Source organism: Bufo bufo, chromosome 8 (assembly GCF_905171765.1).
Source record: "Bufo bufo chromosome 8, aBufBuf1.1, whole genome shotgun sequence".
Classification (NCBI taxonomy): Eukaryota; Metazoa; Chordata; class Amphibia; order Anura; family Bufonidae; genus Bufo; species Bufo bufo.
In genome coordinates, this window is record NC_053396.1 from 108016805 (window position 1) to 108044647 (window position 27843).

General features: G+C 40.8%; 1 protein-coding gene and 1 long non-coding RNA gene across 2 annotated transcripts; one reads left to right on the plus strand and one right to left on the minus strand.

Moving 5' to 3' along the window:
* The first annotated feature begins 4344 nt into the window (after positions 1-4344).
* On the plus strand, positions 4345-25951 carry LOC120978255. Its single transcript, XR_005774042.1, has 6 exons — positions 4345-4795; positions 6336-6340; positions 18973-18977; positions 24737-24741; positions 25000-25006; positions 25942-25951. It is a non-coding gene; the product is annotated as an uncharacterized LOC120978255 (long non-coding RNA).
* LOC120978254 (ankyrin repeat and SOCS box protein 12-like) lies at positions 14822-22690 on the minus strand. The gene is made up of 3 exons (XM_040406487.1): positions 22570-22690; positions 18773-19620; positions 14822-15421 (listed from the first exon to the last, which is right to left on the minus strand). Exons 2-3 carry the CDS (start codon positions 19587-19589, stop codon positions 15288-15290), a joined length of 951 nt encoding a protein of 316 aa, XP_040262421.1. The 5' UTR covers positions 19590-19620; positions 22570-22690; the 3' UTR covers positions 14822-15287.
* Positions 25952-27843: the final 1892 nt, after the last annotated feature.

Consider the following 27843-nt stretch of genomic DNA (forward strand, 5'->3'; position numbering starts at 1 on the left):
GGGTGTTTTTTTAATACCAGAATATAACAGCGGTATATCACGCTTGTATTGGACTGTCAGAAATGCAGCAAAAGCCGCAGATGTAGAGTATTGCAAAAAATGTGTGGTTTTTTTTAAACCCAGAATATAATTGCAGTATTTCAAGCTTGTATTTCACTGTGACAAATGCAGCAAAGGCCGCCAATTAGTATCTTGCCCAAAATGGGTGTTTTTTTAATAGAATAAACAAGACTATCTAACGCTTGTATTTCACTGTGACAAATGCAGCAAAGGCCGCAAATTTATTAACTTGCCCAAAATGGGTGTTTTTTTAATAACAGAATATAACAGCAGCATCTAACGCATGTATTTCACTGTGACAAATGCAGCAAAGGCCGCAAAATTCATTATCTTGCCCAAAATGGGTGTTTTTTTTAATACCAGAATATAACAGCACTATCTAACGCTTGTATTTCACTGTGACAAATGCAGCAAAGGCCCCACATGTAGGGTATTGCAAAAAATGGGTGTTTTTTTTTAGAAACCAGAATATAATTGCAGTATTTCAAGCTTGTATTTCACTGTGACAAATGCAGCAAAAGCCGAAAATTTTGTATCTTGCCCAAAATGGGTGTTTTTTTTAATAACAGAATATAACAGCAGTATCTAACGCTTGTTTTTTACTGTGACAAATGCAGCAAAGGCACCAGATGTGGGGTATTGCAAAAAATGGGTGTTTTTTTAAACCCAGAATATAATTGCAGTATTTACAGCTTATATTTGACTGTGACAAATGCAGCAAAGGCACCAGATGTAGGGTATTGCAAAAAATGGGTGTTTTTTTAAATCCAGAATATAATTGCAGTATTTAAAGCTTGTATTTCACTGTGACAAATGCAGCAAAGGCCCCACATGTAGGGTATTGCAAAAAATAGTTATTTTTTAAACCCAGAATATAATTGCAGTATTTCAAGCTTGTATTTCACTGTGACAAATGCAGCAAAGGCACCAGATGTAGGGTATTGCAAAAAATGGGTGTTTTTTAAAACCAGAATATAATTTCAATATTTCAAGCTTGTATTTCACTGTGACAAATGCAGCAAAGCCGAAAATTTATTATCTTGTCCAAAATGGGTGTTTTTTTAATAACAGAATATAACAGCAGTATCTAACGCTTGTATTTCACTGTGACAAATGCAGCAAAGGCCGCCAATTAGTATCTTGCCCAAAATGGGTGTTTTTTTAATAGAATATAACCGGACTATCTAACACTTGTATTTCACTGTGACAAATGCAGCAAAGGCCGCAAATTTATTAACTTGCCCAAAATGTGTTTTTTTTTAATACCAGAATATAACAGCACTATCTAACGCTTGTATTTCACTGTGACAAATGCAGCAAAGGCACCAGATGTAGGGTATTTCAAAAAATTTATGTTTTTTTTTAAACCAGAATATAATTTCAGCCCATTAAGCTTGCATTTCACTGTGATAAATGCAGCAAAAGCCGAAAATATTGTATCTTGCCCAAAATGGGTGTTTTTTTTAATAACAGAATATAACAGCAGTATCTAATGCTTGTATTTCACTGTGACAAATGCAGCAAAGGCACCAGATGTGGGGTATTGCAAAAAATGGGTGTTTTTTTAAACCCAGAATATAATTGCAGTATTTAAAGCTTATATTTGACTGTGACAAATGCAGCAAAGGCACCAGATGTAGGGTATTGCAAAAAATGGGTGTTTTTTTAAATCCAGAATATAATTGCAGTATTTAAAGCTTGTATTTCACTGTGACAAATGCAGCAAAGGCCCCACATGTAGGGTATTGCAAAAAATAGTTTTTTTTTAAGCCCAGAATATAATTGCAGTATTTCAAGCTTGTATTTCACTGTGACAAATGCAGCAAAGGCCCCACATGTAGGGTATTGCAAAAAATGGGTGTTTTTTTAAAACCAGAATATAATTTTCAATATTTCAAGCTTGTATTTCACTGTCACAAAAGGGAGCAAAGCCGAAAATGTATTATCTTGTCCAAAATGGGTGTTTTTTTAATAACTGAATATAACAGCAGTATCTAACGCTTGTATTTCACTGTGACAAATGCAGCAAAGGACCCACATGTAGGGTATTGCAAAAAATGGGTGTTTTTTTAAACCCAGAATATTATTGCAGTATTTCAAGCTTGTATTTTACTGTGAAAAATGCAGCAAAGGCCCCAGATGTAGGGTATTGCCAAAATGGGCATTTTTTTTAAACCCAGAATATAATTTCTGTATTTCAAGCTTGTATTTAACTGTGACAAATGCAGAAAAGCCGAAAATGTATTATCTTGCCCAAAATGGATGTTTTTTTAATAACAGAATATAACAGCAGTATCTAACGCTTGTATTTCACTGTGACAAATGCAGCAAAGGCCCCACATGTAGGGTATTGCAAAAAATAGTTTTTTTTTAAACCCAGAATATAATTGCAGTATTTCAAGCTTGTATTTCACTGTGACAAATGCAGCAAAGGCCCCACATGTAGGGTATTGCAAAAAATGGGTGTTTTTTTAAAACCAGAATATAATTTCAATATTTCAAGCTTGTATTTCACTGTCACAAAAGGGAGCAAAGCCGAAAATGTATTATCTTGTCCAAAATGGGTGTTTTTTTAATAACTGAATATAACAGCAGTATCTAACGCTTGTATTTCACTGTGACAAATGCAGCAAAGGACCCACATGTAGGGTATTGCAAAAAATGGGTGTTTTTTTAAACCCAGAATATTATTGCAGTATTTCAAGCTTGTATTTTACTGTGAAAAATGCAGCAAAGGCCCCAGATGTAGGGTATTGCCAAAATGGGCATTTTTTTTAAACCCAGAATATAATTTCTGTATTTCAAGCTTGTATTTAACTGTGACAAATGCAGAAAAGCCGAAAATGTATTATCTTGCCCAAAATGGATGTTTTTTTAATAACAGAATATAACAGCAGTATCTAACGCTTGTATTTCACTGTGACAAATGCAGCAAAGGCCCCACATGTAGGGTATTGCAAAAAATGGGTGTTTATTAAACCCAGAATATTATTGCAGTATTTCAAGCTTGTATTTCACTGTGAAAAATGCAGCAAAGGCCCCAGATGTAGGGTATTGCAAAAAATGGGTGTTTTTTTAAAACCAGAATATAATTTCAATATTTCAAGCTTGTATTTCACTGTCACAAAAGGGAGCAAAGCCGAAAATGTATTATCTTGTCCAAAATGGGTGTTTTTTTAATAACTGAATATAACAGCAGTATCTAACGCTTGTATTTCACTGTGACAAATGCAGCAAAGGACCCACATGTAGGGTATTGCAAAAAATGGGTGTTTTTTTAAACCCAGAATATTATTGCAGTATTTCAAGCTTGTATTTTACTGTGAAAAATGCAGCAAAGGCCCCAGATGTAGGGTATTGCCAAAATGGGCATTTTTTTTAAACCCAGAATATAATTTCTGTATTTCAAGCTTGTATTTAACTGTGACAAATGCAGAAAAGCCGAAAATGTATTATCTTGCCCAAAATGGATGTTTTTTTAATAACAGAATATAACAGCAGTATCTAACGCTTGTATTTCACTGTGACAAATGCAGCAAAGGCCCCACATGTAGGGTATTGCAAAAAATGGGTGTTTATTAAACCCAGAATATTATTGCAGTATTTCAAGCTTGTATTTCACTGTGAAAAATGCAGCAAAGGCCCCAGATGTAGGGTATTGCTAAAAATTGGTGTTTTTTTAAACCCAGAATATTATTGCAGTATTTCAATCTTGTATTTCACAGTGACAAATGCAGCAAAGGCCCCAGATGTAGGGTATTGCCAAAAATTTTTTTTTTTTTAAACCCAGAATATTTTTGCAGTATTTGAAGCTTGTATTTCACAGCGACAAATGCAGCAAAGGACCCAGATGTAGGGTATTGCAAAAAATGGGTGTTTTTTTTTTAAACCCAGAATATTATTGAGGTATTTTAAGCTTGTATTTCACATTGACAAATGCAGGAAAGGCCCCAGATGTAGGGTATTGCCAAAATGGGCATTTTTTTAAACCCAGAATATAATTTCTGTATTTCAAGCTTGTATTTAACTGTGACAAATGCAGCAAAGCCGCAAATTTAGTATCTTGCCCAAAATGGGTGTTTTTTTATTTTTTTTATTAATTATCTTTATTAATTGGTATATCAAACAATTACAATGCAAGGAAGAATATAGAAAAGAATAGTTTTTTTCCCTTCCCTTTTTTTTCCCCCTTATCCCCAATTCTCTACACCCTCCCCCCTCCCCCTACCTGTGTTGCGTCAAAAAAGGAAAAAAAATTATCACAACTAATCAAGTCCTCCAACCACCCCATATCTTAGTCCACTTCTCCTCAGCTCCCCTCTGTTTATACATGATTTTCTCATAGTTTTTTACCTTATCAATTAGGTTTATCCATATGTTTATATCTGGAGTATATTGAGCAAACCAGGTCCGACTGACCAACACTCTGGCCAACATCAGTATCCTGCCCAGGAAAATCTTTTGATACTTATGATTATTTATTTTGGAGAGATCATTAAGCAAGAATACTTGTGGTTCAAAAGGGATTCGTATTTTTAGTTTATACATGATCAAATTATTGATGGTATTCCAATAATTTATAAGTTCTGGGCAGGTCCAGATCATATGAAGATAGTCCGCTCCTGAAGTATCGCATTTAGGGCAGTTAGACGTGTCTCTTAGTCCACATTTGTTCATCCATAAAGGAGTGATATATAATCTGTGGCAAATATAAAATTGTACTAAAACTGTGGGTGTTTTTTTAATAACAGAATATAACAGCACTATCCAACGCTTGTATTTCACTGTGACAAATGCAGCAAAGGCCGCAAATTTATTATCTTGCCTAAAATGGGTGTTTTTTTTAATACCAGAATATAACAGCACTAACGCTTGTATTTCACTGTGACAAATGCAGCAAAGGCCCCACATGTAGGGTATTGCAAAAAATGGGTGTTTTTTTAAAACCAGAATATAATTTCAGTATTTCAAGCTTGTATTTCACTGGGACAAATGCAGAAAAGGCACCAGATGTAGAGTATTGCAAAAAATGGGTGTTTTTTTAAAACCAGAATATAATTTCAGTATTTCAAGCTTGTACTTCACTGTGACAAATGCAGCAAAGCCGAAATTTTTTTATCGTGCCCAAAATGGGTGTTTTTTTAATAACAGAATATAACAGCAGTATCTAACGCTTGTATTTCACTGTGACAAATGCAGCAAAGGCCCCACATGTAGGGTATTGCTAAAAATGGGTGTTTTTTTAAAACCCAGAATATTATTGCAGTATTTCAAGCTTGTATTTCACTGTGATAAATGCAGCAAAGGCCCCAGATGTAGGGTATTGCTAAAAATGGGTGTTTTTTTAAACCCAGAATATTATTGCAGTATTTCAATCTTGTATTTCACATTGACAAATGCAGGAAAGGCCCCAGATGTAGGGAATTGCCCAAATGGGCGTTTTTTTAAACCCAGAATTTTATTGCAGTATTTCAAGCTTGTATTTCACAGTGACAAATGCAGCAAAGGACCTAGATGTAGAGTATTGCCAAAAATGGGTGTTTTTTTAAACCCAGAATATTATTGCAGTATTTCAAGCTTGGATTTCACTGTGACAAATGCAGCAAAGGACCCAGATGTAGGGTCTTGCAAAAAATGGGTGATTTTTTTAAACCCACAATATAATTGCAGTATTTCAAGCTTGTACTTGACTGTCACAAATGCACATATGATGCGCTGGTGCACTGAACTTGCATAAAATGGCCGCCGACGCCCACCTAACTAACAGACGGATAAAAGTTATTTTTCTGTGTCATTGGGCTCAGGGCAGGGTAAAAAAATTGTGCACTGTATCCACAAAACAAAATCGCTTTAGATCGCTGAGTTAACAAGCACTTCTGATAAAAGATTCTTTCCTATTCTCCCCCTCACAGCAGCAGCATCCTATCCCTACACTAGTAAGAGCAGAGTGACGTGCAGCGCTACGTGACTCCAGCTTATATAGAGGCTGGGTCACATGCTGCACTGGCCAATCACAGCCATGCCATTAGTAGGCATGGCTGTGATGGCTTCTAAGGGCACACAAAATAAACGCTTGTTGATTGGCTGCTCTGCAGCCTTTCAAAAAACTTCATTAACTCGCCGAACACCGAACCCTGGTCCGGGGTCCAATAATCCTAAAGTTCGGTACGAACCCAAACTTTACAGTTCGGGTTCGCTCAAACCTACTCCTTAATTGTCTATCTTTTTGATCTGAGGTATAGATTTGCATTATTACATTTACAATATTGATCCAGAAAGTGTTTGCTTGGTTCCTATCTGTATATTAGAGCACACCTTGTATATTGTTTAATTTTTGCAATTTGGATTTTAGAAATTTCTATATTCAGAAAAATAAAAAAAACAATTGACGTGTATAAGCATGCAGGACATAGGCGTGTGCACGGGGAGTGCCAGGTGTGCCTGGGCACACCCTAATCAAGCCTGCTGGCCAGCAAATACTAATGAAGCACTTCCATTTTGGCTGTCGGCTGTGCAGGGCTACGCACAGCGTGAGGCGCTTTGTGACATCACGCTGTGCGCGCCAGTTCAGAGCGCACAGCCGAGAGCCAACATCAGGAGGAAGAAAATCATGGGCGGCGAGGAGTGGCGGCTTTCAGGAGCAGAAAGTTAAGTGTTTTTTTATTTTATAAAAAATGCGGCTGCTGGGGGCATAATGGGGGCTAATGAGAGGCATAATGGAGGCTAATGAGAGGTATAATGGGGCTAATGAGGCATATGGGGGCTAATGAGAGGCAAAATAGGGGCTAATGAGAGGAACAATTGGGGCTAATGAGAGGCATAATGGGGGCTATTGAGGCATAAGGGCTGATGATGGGGGCTAATGAGGCATAATGGGGGCTAATGAGAGGCATAATGGGGGCTAGTGAGAGACATAATGGGGGCTAATTAAGCATAAGGGCTGCTAATGGGGACTAATGGGATAAAGGCTATATATATATATATATATATATATATATATATATAAAATTGCAAAAAAGGGCAGCACTCCAGAAAGTAAAAAAAGAAAAACTTTAATTACCCATATGGGACAGGCGACGTTTCGGCTCAATGTGTGAGCCTTTCTCAAGCGGTGTGTACAGACCAAATACAGAGTATATATGCCAGTGAAAGTGAATACAATCAATGTGCAATACAGGTGTGCTCAATACATAATAATTGAGGTAATCAAATATAAAATACAGTACATATGAAATTGCAATAGGTCACATGATTAGAACACAGTGCATGATCATATAGTGAGTGATTAATTAAAAAATACATATAACGTACAGTGAATTATGCAAATACATAAAGATACTTCATGATTGTCAATCATACAGTAAGTGGTGTCAGCTGTATATGCTGATAAAGTGCTTAAGTGCTTACTGCGTAGGCCCGGCAAACGGAGGGTGAAGGAGGATGTAAAACATACATGGCTGTCATGATACATGCGGTGCGGCGTGCCTGTAGTGTGACTGCGCATGTCACAGTGACGTACATGCCGTACTTCCGGGTAACGATGTGCTTATGGTGCCGCAACTGCGCATTGGCCTTCTGATGTCTCTTGCGCCATCTTGGAACAGGGCATCCTGCCTGCATTGCCAGGGACCTCTGTTAGTGACAGCCGATGAATAACAAATTAAGGTGGGGGCACATAATAGTGCTCCTATGTCCTATATTAGTGGCTGAGTGAGTGCAGAAACGGGACACAACAACATCAAAGCTGCAGCCCACTTCCGCAGGTCCCAGATCAGTTGCGTACCCACACGTTAGTGTGGGGTCACACTGTACCTGTGATCGATACCCACTCATTACCACCCCATAGGGGAGGGATCTCCTCCTATACACCTATTATGTAGACAACAGACTGCAGTCACAGAGGCACCCAAATGCCTCAACAAACATAAGGATGCACTGCCAAAAAAGAGACTATCCTTGTATAGGCTTGCCGTCCACACTTACAGCCTCATGTCTCCTCACTCCATGCTCCGTGGCCCACCTACCGCAGACTAAAAGAAGAAAAAAAAGAAAAAAGGGAAAAAAAAAAAAAAAAAACAGCCATGTATGTTTTACATCCTCCTTCACCCTCCGTTTGCCGGGCCTACGCAGTAAGCACTTAAGCACTTTATCAGCATATACAGCTGACACCACTTACTGTATGATTGACAATCATGAAGTATCTTTATGTATTTGCATAATTCACTGTACGTTATATGTATTTTTTAATTAATCACTCACTATATGATCATGCACTGTGTTCTAATCATGTGACCTATTGCAATTTCATATGTACTGTATTTTATATTTGATTACCTCAATTATTATGTATTGAGCACACCTGTATTGCACATTGATTGTATTCACTTTCACTGGCATATATACTCTGTATTTGGTCTGTACACACCGCTTGAGAAAGGCTCACACATTGAGCCGAAACGTCGCCTGTCCCATATGGGTAATTAAAGTTTTTCTTCTTTTACTTTCTGGAGTGCTGCCCTTTTTTGCAATTTTATCTATTTGGATTGGCTTTTATCCACACTGGGCCAGCTGCACCCGTATTTTTTCCTTTGACGGTGCTGCCACTGAACTTTTTTGTTTTTTATATATATATATATATATATATATATAATATTAATGAAAAACAGAGCAGCACTCCAGTATGGTGAAAAAAAGAAGGCAGTTTATTCACCCAGTGTTAACGCGACGTTTCGGCTCCAACATGAAGCCTTTCTCAAGCTTGAGAAAGGCTTCATGTTGGAGCCGAAACGTCGCGTCACCACTGGGTGAATAAACTGCTTTCTTTTTTTCACCATACTGGAGTGCTGCTCTGTTTTTCATTGATATTATCCTGGGACGCTATTCCCATTGGAGCTTGCACCCAATCTTCAGCATTTTAAGGTTCGTGCTGCCATTTATTACATTTTTATATATATATATATTTATATATTTACATACATACACACGCGCGCGTGGTGTGTGTGTTTGTGCTTTAGGGTGCACACCCTAATGCAATAGGCTGCGCACGCCTATGATGCAGGAAAAATGGATCTTTCACACAATGAACTCAAAGTGTCCCTTTTTGAAAAATTTGGGAAGTAGGCAGTGGCTCATGCAGATCTGTCTGTACCACTCTATTTTGTTCGAAGATGGCTCAAACACTTTAAAAAACAACCAATCTTACCTTTTGTGTCACCCCCCCAGTTCCTCATAGATTGTAAGCTCTCAGGGCCCTCATTCCTAGTGTTTTGATTGTGTATTAACCTGTAATTGTAAAATGCTGCACAATGCGGTGTCACAATATAAATAAAAATTATCAATATTATGTTGTTAGATTAGGCAAAAAATTACTTTTTAATTGGAATAATAAAAAAAGAATTTCTATGTGTATACAAGTGGTCCCTCAAGTTAAAATATTAATTGGTTCCAGGATGACCATTGTATGTTGAAACCATTGTAACTTGAGTAATTGGTTCCAAACCCCAAAATGTCATCTAAGAGAAAATAAAGATTTAAGAAAAATAAGCAGATAACAAAGACAGATAAAACAAGTCCTTACACATCAAAATCAGGAATAGCTGGTAACTAGCAACTAATACAGCTATTTTACCAGAGAAGTGGCCTGGACTGGTGGGATCTGAGTCTGAGACATTGTATGTTGAGGGATCCCTGTATATTGCTTTTAAAGACTTGTCACAGCGTCCCCTGCTATTCTTTTGATTCTCTCCCAGAACATTCACCTCATATGTCCAAGTTGGCAGTCAGAGCACTAGGATCCTCCTGTACATTGGCACATAATGAACACAGAATGGAGAGGCAGGGGACAAGCATGACCTCTCCATTCAAACTACTCCTCACTGTAGTAGTGCAGGAAGGAGGAATAAGTGACTCAGGACACCAATTCAAGTCATCACTAAGGTCCCCAGCAAGAAATCCTACTTTTATTACAATCCTCTGTATACCTGATTATCATATTTCATAGGATGACACCTTTACAACTCATTTGCCTTTGCCGTTAGAAATATCATGAACGTCTACTGGGGTAAAGACCCTAGGACCCCATTCAATCACATGAACACGCTGGTGTTGTTCATAACCCACAGTAGATAGTTGGACACATATATAAGGTTTCTCTACATTTACATTGATGTGTTGATGTTCACCATATTGTTTTTATGTAGAAAATATAAATAAATAGTGTATTACATCTGTGAAATACTAAAATTGTCACAGTGGCTCTACCAACCCAAATCTATAGTTTAGGTGCACTCTCCACAACACACCCACTGTCGGTTCAATAGCAAGAATTATGAAATATAGAATTGTGTGTACCATATCGTATCATAATGGTGTGTACCATAGCGTATCATAATGGTGTGTACCATATCGGCAGTGAACACGAGAGCGGCTAGTAATTATAATTATATTCATTTTTAGGGTGTTGTTTGAATAATCATGGGCATTTGATTTTTATGAAATATATTGCAGATTTGCACCCTCACAGAATCATTGCTTTATTAATATGAAGAAAATGTATTGGCAGAATCAATGGGGATGGAATGGTGCTTAATATCTCAGAGTGAACTCCACACACCAAAAGGTTAATACAAAAAGATAGTCAAGAAAGATATGGCACTCATATATCCGGAAGACTGCTCAAACATTTGATTTTATTATATTCAAATATTCTGCAGGTCACAAATTACTAAAAATTATGCATCTAAAATCAACATACAAGATACGTAAATTGTAGTAGAAATACATAATAAAACCATTAAAACGTCACTAAAATGACGATTATTATGTTAAAGGCTGAGGAATAGGGTATTCGTTGAACCTATGTGCCTAGCAGCAAATGTAACTGTGGGTTTGGTGGACCAAGAAAGTCCAAGAAAAACGGACAGAGTAACAGGCGCAAATCCACAACCAATGGTAGATAACAAATTGGTTTATATAGTCCTGAATAAACCAATTTGTTATCTACCATTGGTTGTGGATTTGCGCCTGTTACTCTGTCCGTTTTTCTTGGACTTTCTTGGTCCACCAAACCCACAGTTCCTATACTCACCCATTCGGCGGTTCGGCACCGACCGAAGGGTGTTTGGACAAAGCCGGCGGCACCAACCAACCCTCAAGATTACTCAGCTCTCATTGTAGTTGCACCCAATTGGTGCAACTCTAACAGGTGAGCATATTACCTCCCGTCTGAAAGGGGAAATAATCCTTTACATATTCACCCTATGAGCGCCTTCTCTTTCCTTTTTGTCTACAACCGCTAGCAGCAAATGTAGTCAGGTCATCAAATAAAGGTGATTGTTCAGGCTGGGTGTCGATCAGACCATCACCATATATTCGATAACCACAAAAATTCAATAACCGCAATTCACAATATATACTGGTTAACAGATATAATAGTCATTCAAACCAGAATCTCGATTGGATGGTCACCAAATATTCGGCTTTAGTAGTCGCCATTAAACATGTTGGAATGCATTTGTATAATTTTCGCAGATAGCAGGACGTGGTTTCAGTTCGATTATTGGCTGTGAGTTACAAGTGTTGTATCGATCCAACACTATATATTTGGTCGACTCACAAAGTCAATATTTCGTTATAGAAACACTGTATCAATTTCACAGATTAACTTGAATAATTCGGGATTCCAGCTCTCTGGTGGCGTCCCACCTCTTTATGAGCTGTACTACTCCCTTACCTCCAAAGCGCAAAAAAGCCTTTCCTCTGGTCTCTGCTGTTTCAGCGTCCCTTGTGCTTAAATCCTGAGTTGCTCCAATTAAGGTGGAGTGGAACAGTGTAGCTCCAGGGATGTCTTTAGCAGGCACAGGGCAATCTGTTCTCAGCCAGCAGATAAGAGAGAGGTGCAGGTCCTGGTGGTCTGTAGCGTACGCAGAAATGGTGGTATTAGAGGGTCCAAATTTCTCCCAGACGCGTTTCGAAGTCTTATGGGTTCTGACTTCTTCCTCACCACTGAGGGAGTAGTACAGCTCATAAAGAGGTGGGACGCCACCAGAGAGCTGGAATCCCAAATTATTCAAGTTAATCGGTGAAATTGATACCGTGTTTCTATAACGAAATATTGACTTTGTGAGCCGACCAAATATATAGTGTTGGATCGATACAACACTTGTAACTCACAGCCAATAATCGAACTGAAACCACGTCCTGCTATCTGGGAAAATTATACAAATGCATTCCAACATGTTTAATGGCGACTACTAATGCCGAATATTTGGTGACCATCCAATCGAGATTCTGGTTTGAATGACTATTATATCTGTTAACCAGAGTATATTGTGAATTGTGGTTATTGAATTTTTGTGGTTATCGAATATATGGTGATGGTCTGATCGACACCCAGCCTGAACGATCACCTTTATTTGATGACCTGACTACATTTGCTGCTAGGCACATAGGTTCAACGAATACCCTATTCCTCAGCCTTTAACATAATAATCGTCATTTTAGTGACGTTTTAATGGTTTTATTGTGTATTTCTACTACAATTTACGTATCTTGTATGTTGATTTTAGATGCATAATTTTTAGTAATTTGTGACCTGCAGAATATTTGAATATAATAAAATCAAATGTTTGAGCAGTCTTCCGGATATATGAGTGCCATATCTTTCTTGACTATCTTTATTAATATGAAGCTGCAAATCATATGATCTATGGACATAATCAATTAATTACTGTGACAATCATGCTATACTGATTTAACTCTATTGTTATGGTTACATTAAGATAGATTTCATATTATATGTATTTTTAGGATTTTTTCTATGTGTTAATCTTGGAATAAATTATTTATGCATGATCACGTATTGGATGATTCTGTGCAACATCAGATAATTGAGTGCCCTCCAAATTCTATCTCATATATATATATAAAAATGAGTGTCTGTCTGTCTGTCTGTCTAGACATCTGTCTGTCTAGCTGTTCTTTATGCACGACCAAACGACTGGACCGATCTTCACCAAATTTGGCACATAGGTACATCAGGTGTCCGGGAAGGTTTCATCTCTCTAGGACTCACCGTTCCTGAGATATTCCCAAAATATGACCTGCATTAGCCAATAGAACCCAGCAAGCCTTTCACTTAAATCCGAACTGCCATTTACACGGTCACATGTCCCTTATTAGCCAATAGAAGCTCGCAGGTCCTACTCCAGGTTGCCATAACAACTGATCACAGGTTTCAGCAGTTCGGAAGGTCCTTAAATATTCAGTCATATGACGTATGACGGCACAACTACATTGCTACATGCATGGGGGGCAGGGGCCACTATTAAACGGACGGGCACTATGGAGTTCACTATTAAAGGGGCGGGCACTGTGGAGGTCATTGTTAAAGGGGCAGGCACTGCGGAGGTCACTGTTAAATGGGCGGGCACTGTGGAAGTCATTGTTAAAGGAGCGGTTACTGTGGAGGTCACTGTTAAAGGGGCGGCCACTATGAAGGTCACTGTCAAAGGGGTGGTCAATGATAAAGGGGTGGGCACTGTGGGTGTCAATGTTAAAGGGGCGGGCACTGTAAAGGTCACTGTTAAAAGGGTGGTCAATGTTAAAGGGGTGGGCACTGTGGAGGTCACTGCTAAAGGGGCAGGCACTGTTAAAGGGGCGGACACTGTGGAGGTCACTGTTAAAGGGAAGGTCACTGTTAAAGGGGCGGGAACTGTGGAGATCACTGTTAAAGGGGCAGGCACTGTGCAGGTCAGTTAAAGATGCGGTCATTGTTAAAGGGGCGGTCACTGTGGATGTCACTGTTAAAGTGGCGGGCAGTGCGGAGGTCACTGTTAAAGGAGTGGGCACTGTGGAAGTCAGTGTTAGAGGGGCAGCCGCTATGAAGGTCACTCTTAAAGGGGTGGTCAATAATAAAGGAGCGGGCACTGTGAAGGTCACTGTTAAAGGGACAGGCACTGTGGAAGTCACTGTTAAAGGGGCAGGCACTGTGGAAGTCACTGTTAAAGGGGCAGGCACTGTGAAGGTCACTGTTAAAAGGGTGGTCAATGTTAAAGGGGTGGGCACTGAGGAGGTCACTGCTAAAGGGGAAGGCACTGTTAAAGGGGCGGGCATTCTGGAGGTCACTGATAAAGGGTAGGTCACTGTTAAAGGGGCGGGTACTGTGGAGGTCACTGTTAAAAGGGCGGGTACTGTAAAGGTCAATGTTAAAGGGGTGGTCATTGTTGAAGGGGTGGGCACTGTGGAGGTCACGGTTAAAGGGGCAGGCACTGTGCAGGTCACTGGTAAAGATGCGGTCACTGTTAAAGGGGCGGGCACTGTGGAGGTCACTGTTAAAGGGGCGGGCACTGTGGAGGTCAATGTCAATGGGGCAGCCACTGTGAAGGTCACTGTTAAAGGGGCAGGCACTGTAGAGGTCATTGTTAAAGGGGCGGGTACTGTAGAGGTCATTGTTAAAGGGGCGGGCACTGTGGAGGTCACTTCTAAAGGGGCGGGCACTGTGGAGGTCAATGTTACTGGGCCGGCCTCTGTGAAGGTCAATGTTAAAGGGGCGGCCACTGTGGAGCTCACTGTTAAAGGGGTGGGCACTGTAGAGATTAATATTAAAGGAGCGGGCACTGTGGAGGTCATTGTTAAAGGGGCGGGCACTGTGGAGGTCATTGTTAAAGGGGCGGGTACTGTAGAGGTCACTGTTATGGGGATACTGTTGATATCTTTTTATGACACACGGAAACATGAAATGAAATATCTGAAAGTATCTGCTAGTATTTTATAATTCTTGTATTACATCTGTAGTTCTGTTTCTGTATAAATCTGTCTCCACCACTAGTGGCGCTAACTGTATATGGATTCAATAGGCACTCAATAGGAATTGTGTAAATTGTATGCAACTAGTTTCCCCCTAGTAATGGCCGTAGGTAGCCGGGATGACAGTGCCATGGCAAGCAGGTTACACCAAGGATTTCTACCGTGTGCCACACCTTTGCAGGTATGCTACTGCCAGAGACTATAAAACAAAATATCAGTAATATATTAAAACACATAATACGTCTGCTCTCCATCTGCCCTAGAATTGACTCTTTGGTGGATAACCTCACATAAATAACATGCAGCCTCTTTGAAGACCACTAAGCAGTTTTATGTAATGCCAAGTTTCATGTTAATCTTAGTTATGGCTGCTGTACGGTTTCCAAAAGTCAAGGTTTTCTTCCTGCAGCTTCATCCTCTGATTATGTCTCATGCAGGAGATATCTGATCATTGTCTGAGGGATCTCTAACTGCTGGAGATGTTGCATCTTTTCCACTTGTCTCAACAGCTTCAGGATGGTTAGACGACACTGGGACATCAGAGACTTTGGATGTACTGTGAAGTGACAGCAGAGATGAATACGTTACCAGAAATATCATTACTGTATCATTCAAAAAATTGTTTTTGGTAAGATAAAAATTAAAGAGGTTTTCCAAGACTGATGGGTGGGGGTCCAACACCCGGGACCCCCATTGATCAGCTGTTTGAGATCACACTGGCTCTCTTGCAGCTTTCTCTAGGCCATGGGATGTCACAATTATTAGTCACATGGGCTAGGTGCAGCTCAGCCCAACTGAAGTGAATGGGGCTGAGCTGCAATACCAAGCACAGCCGTTATTAAATGGCTGGCGCTGTGCTTGGCAGGATGAGAGAAGGCCACGGCACTCACAGGAGCGCCGGTGCCTTCTCAGGGGGACCCGGATGTCAGGCCCTGACCGATCAGATACTGATGACCTATCCAAAGGATAAGCCATCAGAAGAAAAGTCTCAGAAAACCCTTTTAAATAGATAAAAAAAAACAGCTGCAATTGTTTTAAAAAAAAAAAAGTTAATAGTACTACCTCTGCTTTACCCTGGTGCTGGTACTCTGTTGGTTCTTTAAGTCTGTGTTTGCAGCATGTGACTGCTGCAGCCAATCAGCTGCTGCAGCGATCACATGCTTACCACTCAGCGATCACATGCTAACCGCGCCGAGATGCCAGCACTACAGCCATCGATTGGCTGCAGCAGTCACATGCTGATTACTTGGAAAGAAAGACTGGGAAGACCACGGACAGCACTACACACAGCCCATAGCAGATGCAAATATACCATATGAGCAGCCACACAAGGTGCCCAAACGCATGTAAGTGACTGAACTAATGAATCTCATGGCTTCCAGCTGTTGCTGGATTGTTGGAGAGATATAAGGGGGCAGCACTTATTATTGGTGAGCAAAGGGGCACTTTGCTGTCTGTGACCTCCATTGCCCCATAAACAAGTCTGGAAGAAATGACCCCTTATACTCCTTCTATTCCTACCACAAACCCTGAATTGGTGCATGCTTAAATTGGATTTGTCATCATACTATGCTGCTCAAATATGTAAGGGGCGCATATAATGGGCACAGGTCTACTCGCCTAATAGTCCAAATAGCACAAAAAATACTTAGTCATTCGGCTAGTAAGAACAATCAAATAATATATAGTTTAGGTGTGCTTTGTATTCGGGAGGGGAACACTCCCCCTACCTCTCCTCGCTCCTCTCATCGGTGATTGATATCTGGCTTTTGTATATCTGTGTACACAGCAGTCCAGGAATGAGTACACTGAATGGAGAGCTCACTGATCCTCTTTAAAGGGCACTTGTCCCCAATTTGTACCTATGAAACTGGCTGCCACACCTTCTCCACTTTGATTGACCAGGCCAGGCAGTGAAATATCATCATATATGGTCCTTTCCATGAAAGTGATAGGGTGTGGCAATTGCAGTGAGAGCTGAGCCTCTAGGTGTAATGGAAACGCCCCCACTGCTCTTAAAGGCTTATTTGCATATACTAAAACACACTTTTCTCAGCAATGCAGGCACATATGAACATGGGATCAACACAGATGCCTTCAGCTGCCAAGTTCCCATGTAACAGGCCATCAATTTTCATAGGTACAAATCTGCTGACAGATGCCCTTTAATTGGGTTGACTGACTTGGGCTTTTTTCACATTGTGTATGTAGTGTACGATTAATGTATTCACCGGGTATTCATTATACTGTGGAATCCGTTAAATGCATGTGTCTGAGGTTTTGGTCAGGAAATTCTCCTGATGGAAACGTTGGGCAAACACAGCAGACACAGAAAGAGGCCTTATTTAAAAAATCCACCCCCCAGTCAGTAACGTCTACCTACCTACTTCATCTGCTGCCACTTCCGCTGCCAATGCTCCGAACCTAACTTCTTGGCTGCAGCAATGACATGCCCATATACACTGCAGCCAATCACTGGCCTCAGCATTCACATGGAGTATACAGGAACGTCATCTCTGCAGCCTAACCAACAAAGCCCGGCAGGGAGCATTGGAACGTCAGATCTGGAAATGGCGGAGGATAAAATCAGTCAATATACATTCTTTTATTATTTTATGACAATTGCTGGATGGGGGGATTATTTTAGATAACTCTGAAAAACCCTTTAAAGTGTTTTTTCCACACAATATACCATAACCTCTAGAAACCACAATTATGGCATACGTTCTGGACCCCTTAAAAGCACATACTGTATTTACTTCAGAACACTACTTACAGCTTAAATAGAAAAATAAAAATATCATAGATCTCAGAATATGGCGACATAAAAAGTTCTATTATTGTGCATATTTGTACTCACACAACGTTATTCTGTGGATATGTCAAACTACAAAAAAATTGGTCATCTGCCTTCCAAAAATCATAAAGCCATATGTACCTCAAAATTAAAAGGGAAAAATAAAAGTGTTATGGGTTTTTAATTGTGGTGCCTGCAGTTGAAAATCTGACATGTACTTGCAGTGGAATCTACAGCAGAAATCTAAAGCCTGGCCTTACTACATGACAAACTACTATAAGGTTTTTCTGACACAGTTTATCATTCAGCTTTATACCTGAGTAGTTAAAGTCCTTGCCTCTAATATAGAAGGTTGTGAATTCAAATCCCAGTAGAAAATTTTCAGAAATAGAGGCCAAACACTGCGATGTGCCGAGCATGCTCGCTCAACACTAATAACCACCTTTCTATTGAAATTGGTGTAAGTTCTCCCCAACCTTCCCCTCTCACTTTTACGACATGTCTGACTGCATTATATCTGCATTTATATGATTCGGGGGGTGGGGGTGGGGGGTTACTATCCTTATGGAGAACACCTAGAAGGCATAAGAAGTCTTATAGGCCAGGCAATGCTCCTTCGGATTCTGGGAAGATATGCAAATTATCTCCCCGACATCTGGTGGCATCTTTCTTTTCTTTTTGGAAAGAGAGCTAATGTTTATATCTTTTTTTTCCAATAATACAGAGGAGCACTGCATTGCCTATAAGATTACACCCATCACAAAGAGAAATCGTATCCTTAAATCCTGAAAAAGACCTCTTAACCAGTCAAGCCAGTTCTCTGCTCTGCACTGATGAGGGTCAATCACCTCGAAACAGCTGTCTGCAGATGAGGTACTGGCTTAGCTATCATCAAAGTTCTATATCAAAGCCTGTTTAAAAGGTCAAACATTGGATATGATAGCTACCTTAAATCTGGTGACATCATAGACTGAGCTTTCTTTTCTTTTTGGAGAGAAAGCTAATTTGTGTAGCATTGCACATGGACAGTTATACTGTATATGTTTCCAGATAAAATTGATATAAATATGTAACAGTTCCGAGATTCTTTACCTCAACTTCAATAATTACCTTTATTTCTTGCCAGAAGTTCCATTGCCTCATGATTAGGGAATGACGTAGAAATATGGATATCAGGCAAATAGACATTGGCTCCAAAATCAACAAGTAATTTCACAAATGATGTCCTACATCCATGCTTGAGGCACACATCTAGTACTGTTTTAGGGCATTTTATCCTTTTCAGAAGTTTCTCATCAGTGCAGTTGTAGTCTGGGTCAGCCCCATAAAGAAGCAGGATTCTAAAACACTCCAAGTGCCCATAGACAGCTGAGAGGTACAATGGTCCTGTAGTTGTTGCAATATTTGTAGTCCAGTTGGGTAACTTGCATTTGACATTAGGTTCTGCGCCATAATCTAACAGTTCTCGTAAGATACTAGTATTGCCTTCCCTGGCAGCATTCAGTACTGGAGTACAGTTGTTATATATGCTTCCAGAAGGACAAGCTCCAGCTTTCAGTAATTCTCTGACACAGTCAAAATGGCCACCACTAACTGCAGTGAATAAGGGTGTTTGGGCTTTCACATCCAAGATGTCCACTTCTGCCCCATTAGCCAGGAGAATCTTTAAGCATCCTAGAGAGCCTTTGGAGGCAGCCAAGCGAAGAGGGGTCACTGGAACACCCCAACCACTCTGACTGTTGACCAATTTCTTATATTTGTCCTCTGAAAGTAGACTTGATAAATATTCGGTGTTATCCATTGTCACCGCCAGATGTAATTCACGGTGCTCTTCAGCTGCCCCCTCATCTTCTTCTCCTTTTCTTAGGATGGAAAACATCTTTGTGATATCCATGACACTCATATTCAGACATCTGCAGATTACCATTTTCAGTGCAAACCAATCTTAGATGTTAAAGCTGTAAAAGCAGAGCAGAAACAGAATGTGAATATTTGGAGCTAAATTACTCAACATTACAGTTTTTCAGGATATCATGTTTTCATTCACTACACATATTAAAGTGGTATTCCCATGCTATCAACAGGATATACCGAAATTGTCTAATAGATGCGGGTTCCACCTTGAACCCCATCTTGCCTGTTGAATGTGCCACTGTGATTGAAGGGGTGGTTGCACTTGCATGACTCTCTACATTCACTTCTATGGGACTCAGGAAGTGTAACCACCTCTGCATTCAGAGTGGTGAATTCAACAGGCTTGATGGGGTCGGAGAGCCCCTTCTCTGGAGACAAGTGCTAGTGCCAGAGATGGGAATAATGCAGTAGCACGTTAATGAAGCAATGGTCAGCTCAGCTTCAAAGTGCAGGGTTCCAACATCGCCTTCATAGTGTAGGATTTAACAACAAGAAAGGAAGGACCACAAGCAATCCAGGTAAAATCGGTCACTGCAACACAATCAAATCTGTCTCCAAAATATACTTCGAGGACAGTAAGAGAACTCTACAAGTCTCAGTCATTTTTCACGGTGCTCATATCTGATGACCTTAAACATTCATATTCTAAATTCAGTGATACAATCTATAAGATCCATTGGGACCTATTTGGGCTGTGTCCCTCTAGTGAACTTATGATGTCTCATTTATCCCCAGGACTGTGACTGTGACGAGGGGACATCCTCTGCGTTTGGAGGAAAGAAGATTTGTACACAAAGATAGAAGAGGATTCTTTACGGTAAGAGCAGTGAGACTATGGAACTCTCTGCCTGAGGAGGTGGTGATGGTGAGTACAATAAAGGAATTCAAGAGGGGCCTGGATGTATTTCTGGAGTGTAATAATATTACAGGCTATAGCTACTAGAGAGGGGTCGTTGATCCAGGGAGTTATTCTGATTGCCTGATTGGAGTCGGGAAGGAATTTTTTATTCCCCTAAAGTGAGGAAAATTGGCTTCTACCTCACAGGGTTTTTTTGCCTTCCTCTGGATCAGCTTACAGGATGACAGGCCGAACTGGATGGACAAATGTCTTTTTTTGGCCTTATGTACTATGTTACTATGTATGTTACTATGTTACATAGAGACATGTCAGAAGTTCTCAACTGTAAAAGTCGGTGGTGTGTGTCCACTCATCTTGCATGACTCTTGGGCAGTATGATGCTCTACGGTGTGCAGCAGCCTCTCCCTTCTAGCTGTCAGTGGGGGGTCTTTATAGCTGGGTGGATTCTAGAAATGGCCATTACATAAATGTTGGAAGATCCTGTTGCTAACAGTGGGATCTGCCAAAACACTGAAGTATATAGGGGAATCCATAACTGGCTGTTGGAGGAAACAAGGATGGATTGGATTTCACCATACCCAAGCACTGGAAAAACTCACTACCATTGGTGTCTGGCTACAGCGTATCCCCCTTTTATCATGTTTATCAGATCCTATTTTGTATCTATGATCAGCTAAAATTCTCTAGATCCCAGAGACTGGGCAACTATTGATTTCCTATCTTTGGATTTGCTACATGCATGAGGCAATCATGTCTAATATATAAAGTATTGCTTGACTGCTGTCTTGCCACATTGTCTGTTACACTCAGCTCATTCTACCTTGAGAAGAAGACTTGAATAATCAGACTGGTGTCTAGGGATGTCTGCTTGTGGTTGTGAGGCAGTTTATCCGTAGTAACTATTTTGTCTTGTGAGAGACTGAGTCATCAGATGACATCATAATAGATTGGAATTTGCTGATAAGAAAGGAGAAGGAGAATCTGCTTGGTAGGGGCCCCTTGCCATTCTCCGCCAAAGCTTGAATTACTAATCTAAGGGAATATGTAGGTGAATGAGCAGGAAACTCTTCATGGTTCATATTACTAGGCCATTCACACCCTAGTCTGTTAAATTAAAGGGACTGTCTCATAAACTCTGTCCATATGTCCTATTAGAAGTATGCCCTGCCCATAAGTCCTATTAGAACCTCAACCCCAATGGCAGCTATTTCTCCTGCCAGACATTTGCACACACATTTTTATTTCAACACTGAAAATAGAACAAGAAGCTGCCAGATATCTCTATAACTCCTGCAGGAAACAAAAGATTGAACATGTTGGAACCCAACATGCCCAATCCTTGTTTCCCTCAAGATCTACCCCCTACACATTAGTAAGTCGGCCAATTCTGACAAAATCTTAAGGTTTAACCAACTTTTATCTCATGGGTATGTCCAGCTTTAGTCAAGAGTAGTCATTACATATTTTTAGAAAGACGTAGTCCATAAAGGAAACACATTTCTCTACTAATTAATAACAGTGCTGAAACTAATATACCTGTATTTATTGATGTCTTCTACTGACAGTCTAATGGACAGTTATAAAGCCATCTGATATGATATAATACCAAGACCTATTGATGGGTTGTTAGAATGAAAAAGATATTTAAAAAATCCTAGCTCATGACAATTAATGATACTAACAAAGCAGAGGTAAAGTTGGAGGGTTTTTCTGTATTTAGCTAAAAACGATTATAGGAAGATATGTTACGTCTTATACTTCTATATACAATCTTGGATCGCCTCTATTGATCTTTATGGTTAGTGAAGCTAATTAGTTTAATAGGTTACATGGTTAAAATGTAACACAGGTTATTATTATTTTTACTATTATTATTACACTTGCACAATTACAACTCATTCTCAAATACTACAGCATTGTAATTACAATATAATTAATAAGTCAATAATTCTAGAAATATGAAACATATACATTTTGGTTGCCAGTGCCAGTCTATACAGTACTGCTCTAGTGACCTGTAAAATAAAATACATGGGGCTGATTACATTTCATTTAAGCCACTGGATAGAAATAGAAAGTTCTCACAGGTCGATGAAACCCTCAAGGTGACCACTTGGTGATCATTGTATCTTACCTTTATGAGCCGTGCAATGACTCAATACAATTGTCCAGGCTGATATAACATCATGATGCCAACTTTACGTGTTCTCCTATTACTAAGAATGACCCAACAATTACCCAAGCAAGTGTGGGACTGTGACTGGGAGTGATTAAAATACACTTTCAACAAATGGATAAGGACTGAGCTAAAAATACCAGTGGAGAGGCTCTGCTTGCCATGTCCATTCTTGGAGAGCTGACCTCACTGGACGGGTAAATATAGAGAGGGGCTTGGCAGGTGCTCATTTGTTTTAGTGCTAGGATCTACACTGGGAGACAAGGGGCAGGGTGACAGGCATTGTTGTAAACCCCTTCTCTTACACACAGCTGATTTCACCTACAGTGCAGTACACAGACCTAATGTATAGCCTTTCACAGATGCTAAGCTGTTGTGAGATGGCACCGGTACAGTATTTAGATGTACGGCACAGCAAGAACCATACAAGTGCGAGCAGTCAGTGTTGGACTGGGGTACATGGGGTCCACTAGACTAGAGGGACCCCGCTCTAAACGGAACATGTACATTACATGTGCACTGTAAACCCTGCTGTTGTCCTGGCACACAGAGGACTTTTCATCACAATCGGATTGGTATCTTGTAAAATAACCCAAAAAAGTGTTATAATTCTCAACAGCAACTTATTCACAAAACTGTCCCGCTAAGGGTACTTTCACACTTGCGGCAGGACGGATCCGACATGCTGTTCACCATGTCGGATCCGTCCTGCGGCTATTTCGCCGCGCCGCCGCTCCGTCCCCATTGACTATAATGGGGACGGGGGTAGAGCTCCGGTGCAGCACGGCGGACTAAAAAGTCTGACATGCAGTAATTTTAGTCCGGCGGCCTTTCACCGTGCACCGCCGTGCTGCGCCGGGGCGAAATAGCCGCAGGACGGATCCGACATGGTGAACAGCATGTCGGATCCGTCCTGCCGCAAGTGTGAAAGTAGCCTAAGATCCTTTCATGTGCCAATCCTAAGTACAGCTTATAGAGCAACTGGTTGTAATACCCTGTGATATCCCATTTTTATTCCTTGTCACTTCTTTGGTGTTTGCTCTAATGATATAATTAATGCATTGATATTTATTATACTCACTTATATAGCGCTGCTATACTCCACAACACTTTACAGACATTAGTATCAAGCTGTCCCCAATGGGGTTCACCATCTAAGTTCCCTATCAGTATGTCTTTGGAGTATGGGAGGAAACCCACGCAAAGACGGGGAGAACATATAAAACTCCATGCAGATGTTGTCCTTTGTGGGATTCAAACCCAGTACCCCAGCGCTGCATGGCACCAGTGCTAACCACTGAGCCGCCCAGATATGTGTGTATTCTATCACTCTGAAGTTTGATTTGCGCATAAATTGCACTTAGAAGTTTGTTTAGGAAAGGTCCGGAGTGCTGGGTAGTCTGCAGATTTCATTTCTTCACAAAGCGCTATCTTTTGTATGTAGCAGACACAGCGATCGCGCCGCCCCCTTCATTGATCCCGCTCAGATGCCACATTCATCACTGATTGCAGTATCTGATGTTACAATTGAGGTATTTCACCTTATCCATTTGCCGGCCGAGAGGCCGTCGCAGCCATCTTGATTGAAGACACTGCGTGAAATCTTGCGCAGCGACATGACGTCATCATGCTGGCTGGACACAGTGACATCATAACGCTGGCGCGCTGACATCTTACGATTTCTCACAGTGTCTTTAATCAAGATGGCAGCGACGGCCTATCCATACGCAAATGGATGAGGTGAGTATGTATTTTTTTTGTACCGCCATTTCAGTAAAAATAGATTCATTACCATGAAACACAAGGAAATTTCGGTTTCGTGGTGAATCAAATTTTTCCTGAAACTCGGATCGGAGTCAATTCATTTGGCTTCGGTTTGCTCAACATCCCGTTCATCAGTCACGTGGCCTGGGTGCAGCTCAGTCCTATTCAAGCGAATGGGGCTGAACTGCAATACCAAGCACGGTCACTATACAATGTACTGCTCCGTGATTGGTAAGCTGCGAGGAGGTATTGCAGCGCTCACCGGAGCTCCGGTAAGTGCCACTTCTTCCTCAAATAGCTGATCGGTGGGGGTCCCAGGTCTCGGACCCCCACTGATCAGATACTGATGACCTATCCTGAGGATAGGTCATCTGTTAAAAAAAAGTCGTAAAACCCCTTTAAATATCGAGATGACTTCAACACCATGAAGAGATTATTACCACTGGCCCAAATGCGTCCTCAGAGTAACTGCTGAACTTTGATCATATTTACTGGACATAAGCAGATTATTACGGTTGCTCATTATTGGTGCATTGGACACAAAAATGGCTGTTGTAAGATATCATTTATAATATTATTATATGGAAAATAAGGAAACGGAACATTATCTGGATGCGGTAACAGTGAGTCTGTGCACTATGCCCTTAGGTCAGGCCATGTTTTATCTGCTGCTGCCACCTGTGAGGTTTGTCGGGTACAGCAGAGCGGCTTCGGTGACTGCTGAATGTCACTTGGAAAGATGTGACAGCCAAAGAGGGACACAGCTGTTATCTTCTTCAGCTAGCCGGGGACACTGACAATTGTCACTGTGACCAAACTGGTTCTGCATACCAAGCACTTTACACATTGTGATAACAGAGTCTTGTAATATATCAGTTGGTTTTATTTATAGGACATTTCTAGCTTTAAGTATTTGTGCAGACACCATGTTTTGCCGTCAGTTGGCGGTATCTAGATGTATACTGCACAGTCTCCATAGACTTCTATGGAGCAGACACAGGGGTTGGACTGGTCATTGACTCTACAGCAACAAGTAAGTATAGGGTGCTATGTACTACTATAGGACTGTAGGTGTAAGAATAGTCTTCCATATCTCACTATAGGGCTTTCTCTATACATAGTTATGCATAGAGAAAGCCCTATAGTTTAATATGGAAGACTATGGATTTTCCTACTATATATGAAGTGACTGGGCTCCACAGATCACTATAGGGCTGTATATAACATGGCAGTGCTATAGAGTGGAGTTATAAGGGATGAGCAGCTCCGTCCTATTGTCCTAAAGGGGTATTCCAATGTGGCCAGGGCTGTTTGTTGACTCCACCTATACTTGTGTTAGCCCTACCTGCCGTCAATTCAGACCCACCTAAAACGTGAGGACACTAGTGATGAGCCAACTTCTGTTTTCAAGTTCGGCGTACAAAGTTCGGGTTATCTAAGAATTCTGTTATGGATTCCACTACCACGGATCATAACCTATAACAGAATTCTTAGATAACCCGAATCTTCTACGCCGAACAAGAAGTTTGCTCATCGCCAGAGGCCACTTTTATTGTTTTTCTCCAGAAGTTCCCAATCTAGCCCTGGGCAGACATATGCCAAATCCGCATCCTTTTTGCATATGTCTGGCTGTTTTTTTCTACTGTAATGAAAAACATGGGCTACAGAACTTTTACACAGTATATGCCTGGATCCATCTGAAAACAACACAACAGCTGCCACATGCACAGTATAGCGGCGGCGCGGTGTAATTACAGCTTCCTCACCCACTGACTTGTGTACTGGAGGAAGGCTCCAGCTTATTACAGGACACACAGAGAAGACTCCTTTATATATTTCTCAGTAGAGATGGCCTCGCGGTTCCGCGCAAACTTTGCGTGTTCGCAATTCGCAGAACATGCGAACATATGGAGATATTCGCGCCCGCCATATTCTTTTACATTGTGAAGAACTTTGACCCTTGACACATCCATCAGGTGGTACAGGACAGCCAATTGAGACGTTTCAGTACATGGACACACCCCCTACCTTATAAATAAACCTGATCTGGCCGCCATTGTACATTCAGTGTTTTGCCAGTGTAGGGAGAGGTTGCTGTGTGGAGCAGGGACAGACTGTTAGGGACACCAAACGCTAGCTAATAGGGCCACAAAAGTCATTTTAAGCACTAGTATAGGTGTGCTATCGATAGGTGTGATACACAGAGGGGGCAATACACTTATAATATACTTTTATAATGAGTCAAAAACACATAGATCTATATAGTGATCACCTGGAAGTCAGGGGCCTAGGGGCTAGGGGCTTACTAGGGCCATTTTTATATAGGGTAAGATTCCGGACGGGGTCGCTCTTATCAGGGCGGGTGGTCTGTGGTTAGGCTATCAGGGCCAGAATAGCACCCCCCCGTAGGGCAATATCAGGGACAGTTCTTTGGCCACCCTGTCCTTCAATACCACATCATCATCTAGCCCAGGGATAGATGGTTTGTGCTTTCCCTCCGGGATTCATGGATGTGCACTGGAACCCCCCGGATTATGGTAGGACATATGGTTTCTGATTTGGTGCCGCCGAGCACTTGTTATTGCCTACCATATCTATGATTTTTGCTTAACTTTAATAATTTCATTTATTTTCATTTTGAGGGATATCTTTTCCATTTACACGTCCGCAAAATGGGTCCGCATCCGTTCCGCAATTTTGCGTAACGGGTGCAGACTCATTCATTTTCAATGGGGATGGAATGTGCTGTCCGTATCCGCATTTGCAGATACGCACTTCCGCATCCATGCTTCCGTTTCTGCAAAAAAATCAATTGCAATTGCAGACAAGATTAGGCATTTTCTATTATAGTGCCGGCGATGTGCGGTCCGCAAATTGCAGAATGCACATTGCCGGTCAGCAGATCCGCAAAACACTTACGGACGTGTGAATGGACCCTCATAGTAACATTATTAAAGGTTGCATTTTATCTTTATGTATATTCTAATGGATTGCCTTCCTTGTACAATGTTATAATATACTTTCTATGTTAGAAATGCATTTGTATTGTGCGGCAGTTGTGTGCGGTTCTGCTGCGATACTGCAGGTATATAGAGGGACAAGCATTATTGGAACAAATAATTTCTACTGGTGTGATATACCAGTCGTCCCCCCAAAAAAACTGATTGAAGTGGGGTGTTATAGACCAATATACTTTCTTTATAGTGCATTTGGGTACTGTATAGTGCATTTGCGCATGCGCGTATGCGAAAATTATATTGCCGATATTTCGCATTGAAAAAAATAATAAAAGGAGATCACAAATTCGAATAATACATCTGGTATGTCACTGTCCATGTTGTGGGACTATTTGTGCACTTCTAGTAATTATTTCTTGGCTGCAAATATGAGCTGAAGGTTTTTCAGGTTCGCCTGACATTAAAATTAATGGGACCCGTCGCGAACTTGTGGTTCGCGAACCGTCCCGGC